Here is a 6,912-nt window from a genome sequence, read left to right as displayed (position 1 = left end):
TTTTTTATTGCAGTTGCACACTGTCTCTACATTTTCATTGAGTTATCTACTACAACTCCAAGATCTCTCTCTTGGTCAGTCTCTGACAGTTCGGACCCCATTAATGTGTATTTATAGTTAGGGTTTTGGGCTCCAATGTGCATCACTTTGCATTGGCTACATTGAACCCTATTTGCCACTTTGACGCCCACACGCCCATCCTCGACAGATCCCTTTGGAGTGTCTCACAATCCTCTCTGGTTCTCACCACCTTGAACAACTTTGTGTCATCTGCAAATTTAGCCACTTCACTGCTTACTCCCAACTCCAAATCATTAAAAAACAAGTTAAAAAGCATCGGACCCAGTACTAATCCCTGTGGTACCCCACTGCTTACCACCCTCCATTGAGAAAATTTCCCAGTTACACTCACTCTCTGTTTCTTATTCATTAGCCAGTTTTTGATCCACAAGAGGACTTGTCCCTTTTATCCCGTGACTATTGAGCTTACTTAGGAGCCTTTGATGAGGAACTTTATCAAAAGCTTTCTGGAAGTCAAGGTAAACAACATCTATTGCCCCCCCCCATCCACATATTTGTTCACCCCCTCAAAGAACACTAACAGATTAGTGAGACAAGATCTTCCCTTACAGAACCCATGCTGAGTCTGCCTCAATAGTTTTTGTTCATCAATGTGCCTACTAATTCTTTCCTTAATAACAATTTCCACCATCTTACCGTTATCGACGTCAGACTGACTGGCCTGTAATTTCATGGATCTCCTCTGGAACCCTTTTTAAAGATGGGAGTGACATTAGCTATTTTCCAGTCCTCAGGAATGGAGGCAGATTTTAATGAAAGATTACTTATTTTTGTCAGGAGATCCACAAGTTCACATTTGACTTCTTCCAGAACTCTCGGATGTATGCCATCCGGGCCTGGTGATTTATCAGTTTTTAAGTTGTCTATCAGTCATAAGACCTCCTCTCTCGTCACCTCAATCTGACTCAGTCTTTTAACACCCCTCCCAAAATCAGAGGTTCTTGAGTGGGCAAGCAGTTCTCATCTTCCACAGTGAAGACAGAGGCAAAAAATGCATTTAGCTTCTCAGCCATTTCCCTATCATCCTTCAGTACTCCTTTTACCCCTTGGTCATCCAAGGGCCCCACTGCCTCCCTGGCTGGTTTCCTGCTTCTAATGTATTTGAAGAAAGTTTTATTGTTGGTCTTTATGTTTTTTGCTATATGCTCCTCATATTCCCTTTTTGCCTGCCTGATCACAGACTTGCATTTTATTCGCCACAGCCTGTGTTCCCTTTTATCAGCCTCACTGAGACTAGCTTGCCACTGCTTACAGGAATCCTTCTTACCTTTTACAGCTTCCATTACTTTGTTTGTTAACCATGCAGGCTTTTTTCTATACCTATTTCTATACCTATTTTTTTCAATACCCCAAATGATATTTTTTTTATATCAGAACACTGATTTTGTAAACATCCCAGTAGTCATAATTAAATCACTGCAGAATCTTAAAATAGGGATTTTCTATTTGATTGTGTTGATTGCTGATCCCCCCCCTTTATTTGAAAACAATCCCCTGAAATTCAAACCCATTCCCTGTAGGCTAGTTGACAATGTGTGCCTCACTGAAGTTCCAGCTATGTCCTTGGACTTGTCTAAGATTTTCTTAATCCAGATACCTACACACATTAGAACCAACCACTTCCTCTCTTCTGCCCAGTCAAGGAGATTTGGGGACTGACTCCAAAACCTCAAAGCATTAAATATAATGCAAGATGGTGACTGGAAGAAAACACCCTGTGTTACTTGTGTCCAGCTGGATAGCAAAAGCCTACTATGATGCTATTATCTTGCAAAATAAGGGGGCATTATCTCATGTTCTCTGCTACAGCCTCTGATTATTTAAATCCATTGTTTCCTCCAGCAGATTCCAGAATTAAGATTAAATTGTCACACCTCTTGTACCAACCAGACTCGCACTGATTTCCAACTGCCATGTGCGCAACAAACGCAGAACTGATTTTCAGCTATTTCAAGTGGGACTGGGCAAGAGCTCTTAGAAGAGTAGTATGTCAATGTGCACACAGTTGTTGGTGTGCTGGTGACTTGTACAAAACCACCTCTATACAGGATACAGGTGTCTGGAAGTTTATGATATCAGCTGCCACACTGGGGTGACAACACAAATCCAATGCTTGAAGCTATTTGAACTGCTTTCAGTGCTCTTTAGGACAAAGGTCAGATGAACCTCTTGGAGTATCTCTTCCAGAAATATCTCCAAAATATGTTACCAGATTAATAGCAGTGCAGTCCTACATAGAGTTACAGCCTTTTAAGTCCACTGGAGTCAATGGGCCTAGAAGGATAGCATGTGGGTATGTGAACTATCACATAAAGATAGGAAAAATGATAATATTAGTAGAGTTGTGCCCAAACATTTCTTTAGTTCATATTCTATTCCTTTCAGTTTTACATTGCCTGTTCTTTATTATAGTTATAACGTTTGCCCTTTTTCATTAATCTGTTATGTATTCACTTCCATTGGTTTGAATGGGTAACACGTTCCAGCTGTAACTTTTCTCCTACAGAGATGAAATCCTCAAAAACAGTGCAACCTCATTCAAGGGATCCTCCTCTCTGCCAAATTTCAAGTAAACAGGAGAAAGCAGGAGCAATCCTAGGCAGGACTGCTCAGAAGTAAGTCCCATGTAATTCAGTGGGCCTTATTTCCAGGAAGTGTCTTTAGGACCACAGCCAGCATCTGTTTTATAGGCAAATAAAATTCTTGATTGACATGTACTAGGCAGTACAACAGCATTAAGATGTGATTTTTTTGGGGGGGGGTATTCTCCTGGGATCCTCAGGTCATGGTGGTCTAGAAAGCCAGTGTAGTGTGGAAGCTAGAATCGCAGACTAGGACACCTGGGTTTAGGTCAACACTGGGTACCCATTAAGTATTTGTTCTATCTCAGCTCAAGTTGTCAACCTCCAGGTGGGGACTGGAAATCTCTCACTTTTACAACTGATCTCCAGCTGACAGAGATCAGCTCCCCTGAAGAAAATGGCTGCTTTGAAGGGTGGACTCTATGGCCTTGTACCATGCTGAGGCCCCTCCCCTCCCCTTCCCAAACCCCACCCTCTCCTGGATCTACCCCCAAAGTCTCCAGTTATTTTCCAACCCAGATCTCAACCTAGCTTAGGGCTGCCAAGCCGCGGCGGGGGATCCGTGCGGCTTCACAGGATCCCTGCCATGGGGAACAGCGATACACATCGCACCGCCGTCGCCAGGATGTGATGCTATGCATCGCTCTGGCAACGGGACTCCAAACAGCCCCGTTGCCAGAGTGATGCGTCACATCCTGGCGATGGCGGTGCAATGTGTATCGCTGTCCCCCGCGGCAGGGATCCTGTGAAGACGCACGGATCCCCCGCCGCGGCTTGGCAGTCCTAACCTAGCTTCTCACAGGGTTTTTGTAAGAATACAATGAAGGAAGAGGGGGGGAAGCCATGTATGCCACTCATCGCTTTAGAGAAAAGTGAGATAAAATGTAATAGATAGTGATTAGAGATGGGTATGAACCAGAAAAGTGCAGTTCATGTCAGTTTGTGTTTTGTGGCTGAACCACAAACTGAACCGGGAGGTTCATTCACAAACCGAAATGGTTTGTGAGGGACTGTAGTCCCTTTAAATGGGGTGTGCAGAAAGCCAGAAAAAGAGCTGAGCAGCGGGGAGCAGCCTGCTTCCCGCCTCTCAGCTGTTTTGGGCTGTCTTGTGGGAGTGCACAAGAAAGCCCCCCAAAAACCAGAAAAATAGAGCACCTCCCCATCACCCAGCTGTTTTGCTTTCTTGTGCAGTCACTTAAAAGGGGCTGGGGGGAAAAGGTGGAAAAACAGCTGAGTGATAAGGAGGTGGCCCCAGCCGCTCAGCTGTCACAACAAACCAGAAAAACAGTTGAGTGGCAGGGAGCCTCCCTACCACTCAGCTGTTTCACTTTCTTGTGCAGTCATTCTAAAGGGCCTGCACAAGAAACAAAACAACCAACCAACCAACCTCAAAAACAGCTGCTCAGCTGATTCACTTTCTTGGGCAGTCCCTTTAAAGAGACTGCACAAGAAAGCCAGAAACACAGCCGAGCGGGAAGGTGCTCCCCACCACTCAGCTGTTTTGCTTTCTTGTGTAGTCCCTTTAAAGAGACTGCACAAATAACCCTGAAAAACAGCCAAGGGGTAGGGAAGTGGTCCTAGTCACTCAGATGTTTCCCTTTCTTGTGCAGTCCCTTTAAAGTGACTGAGCAAGAAAGCTGTAACAACAGCTGAGCAGTGAGGAGGCGCTTCCCACTGCTCAGCTGTTTTGCTTTCTTGTGCAGTTCCTTTGAAGCCCCAAGAAACACCAAAAACAGCTGAGCAGCAGAGAGAGGCAGTGCCAGCCACTCAGCTGTTTTGGCTTTCTTCAGCTGCTCAGCTCCTTGGCTTTAAAGGGACTGCACAAGAAACCTTGAAAAACAGCTGAGCAGAAGAGAGGAACTACCCACTGCTCAGCTGTTTTGGCGGCTTTCGTGGGGAACAGAAAGCAGGGGTTTAAAGGGAGTTGGATTCTCTTTAAATCTCTGCTTTCTGCTCTATCCACAAACCACCATCAGCTGCTTCAAAAGTTTGTGGAGGTTCGTGATGGTAGACCTGTCATGAACTTTGGTTTGCAAACCATCAACAGGGCAAAATTTGTTATGAATTTTGCTTTGTGGCCATCCTTAATTGTGATATATTATGGATGACTATTTTTTTAAACACAGAGATAAAGGAACAAAAACTTTCTCCCTCCTCTGCCTTATTTTGCTTCATCTCTCTCTCTTTTTTTTTTTTTGGCCCAGGCTGACTTTTGGTATTGGAGCTGGGCTGGAAGAAAAATGTTGAAGTCAGTCAAGCAAACTCAGTCAGGTGAAGCACACCAGGAAACATGAATTATTTTCCCTCATCTTTATTTAAAAATAGACCCTGGCCCTTGCTTTCTTTACACACGGATGGGGAGACTTGTAAACACAAAAGCCACTGTCTTTGGCCCTGCAATCAAAAGCTTGCTTGTCTTCATTCCCTCAACCCAAGTACAGTGGTAATGATAGAAAGAGTGCTGCCAATAAAAATAAAGTGCTGAGATACTTCATAAATTTTATTCTCATCTCTGACTTCTTATGTGGAGGGTTCCAAGGCTTCATCACTATCTCTTGCTTCATTTGCCATAGCCTTGTCATTTATAGAGGCAGTGGATTTGCCTTTATGCACCACCAACTGCAGCAGGCTGCCTGCCCTCCAGAGGATACAAACAACATGTCTGTCTATTTCTCTTGCAGGGGGAAAGCAGCACCTCTGTGAGCTGCAGTACTTGAAATCCAGAGGATATATGCAAAACACTTGCCTTTTTTGACATACTGCAGTGGGTGGGATGTAGTACCCTGCACCTACCTCCAAGTCTGCATTCAGACAGTACAAGAAAAAAGCTTGCTCTAAACAGGCAAGTAGATGCAACCCACAGGACAAAATGGAAAAGCAAGAAATGAGGACCTAATTCTGTTTAAATAGAATCAAGAAAGCTTTCCCCAACCCAGTGGAAAGATCAGCAGAAAGTGGAAACAATGTGCACAGAAACATGGCTGGGGTGACTATTTTTAGCAGGAAGATCTCCTAACTTTTCCAGGTCATGTCAGTGAGTTTATCTGCTGATTCACCTGCTGCCCTTGTGGTCCTTGTCTTGTACAATTCTGAGAAGCAAACAGCAATGTGTCAGAGTAAAGGTACTTTCTGAAGGTTTCTGCTTTTTTTAGCAATCAGATTCAGTATATTAAATGTATTAAAGAACAGAGAGTATTCACCTTGGATTCTGATGAACTAACTTCCAAATCTACTTTCCTAATGATTAGTGCCACATTGCAATTCGATCAAAGTTTGGCAGACTGTTCATGGTTTTGGAAGTGACGCTGTCTATATTGGATAAAAGTGTTTGTACTAAAATAAAATTCCTATAGGTCTCTGAGCATGTTGTTTCCTCATTCATGCTAGCACAATTTTAGGGGCAGGGATCACCAAAATATTACATTTCTGCTCTTAATTTCATTCACAACCAGCATGTGTGAACAATCTACAATGTGAACAATCTACAGAAATGTAGGGAAGTAGCTGCAAAAACCTGACAAAGTTTAACTGTAGCAGTGCCATGGTAATAGAGTTTAGGAAACCGTGTTCATGGCTCATTGGGTTACTTTGAAACAGCAGCATATGCAATTATATATAAAAATATATACTTATATTTCTCTGCTTTACTGAAGCAGTAATCCAATTGAGTTCTTTAGGGATTTATGAGTAAAAGAAATGTTACAGGTTCTAGTGACAAGCTTGATGTAAGCGACAAAAATTGATGTACATATACAATAACAAGCCCATAATGGAAAATGAGATTTGAAAAGCAATGAGGAAACAAGACAGACACAGTCACAAGGAACAACACAAAAGCAACTGCTATTACAGAGGCACAAGTTATAAATGCCTGTACTCAGATTCTGGATTACCTTGTTTGTTGTTCTTCATTAGTTCGACCAGATTTTCTCCTCCGTTTCTAAAAACTTTTGTTCTATACTCCAGCTCTGTTTCAGTATCACTGCTGCTGCTAGCAGAGTAAGTGCAGACTCTCAGTGCCCTGTCCTGTGAAAAACAACAACCACAACAAACCCAAAGCCATCACTCCTAAGAGAAAACACTTCATTGAGCACAAAGGGGTTCGACACAATAATGGTAAGCCATCTTGTTTGCCCCTCTGTCTCACCTTGGCAGCATCCAGACAACACAACAAGCTGTAAATAAACTGTGATTTGCCACAATGGGTGGAACATTGTTTGTTTGTTGTGTGCCCATGTCTTCAACTCCC

The 6,912-nt window shown here is 43.2% G+C and overlaps 1 protein-coding gene across 1 annotated transcript in view; it reads right to left on the bottom strand.

The window, feature by feature from the left end:
* The window catches only part of NCKAP5 (NCK associated protein 5), a 647,654-nt gene that overhangs the window by 10,855 nt on the left and 629,887 nt on the right, over nt 1-6,912 (bottom strand). Inside the window, exon 18 of the mRNA XM_015409153.1 lies at nt 6,557-6,689. Within this exon, the coding sequence (XP_015264639.1) occupies nt 6,557-6,689 (133 nt within the window). The remainder of the gene's footprint in view (nt 1-6,556; nt 6,690-6,912) is intronic.

This window comes from Gekko japonicus, unplaced genomic scaffold (assembly GCF_001447785.1).
Source record: "Gekko japonicus isolate JY-2015 unplaced genomic scaffold, Gekko_japonicus_V1.1 scaffold116, whole genome shotgun sequence".
NCBI lineage: Eukaryota > Metazoa > Chordata > Lepidosauria > Squamata > Gekkonidae > Gekko > Gekko japonicus.
Note: the sequence above shows the minus strand (reverse complement) of the source record. Positions and strands in the feature narration are given on the sequence as shown.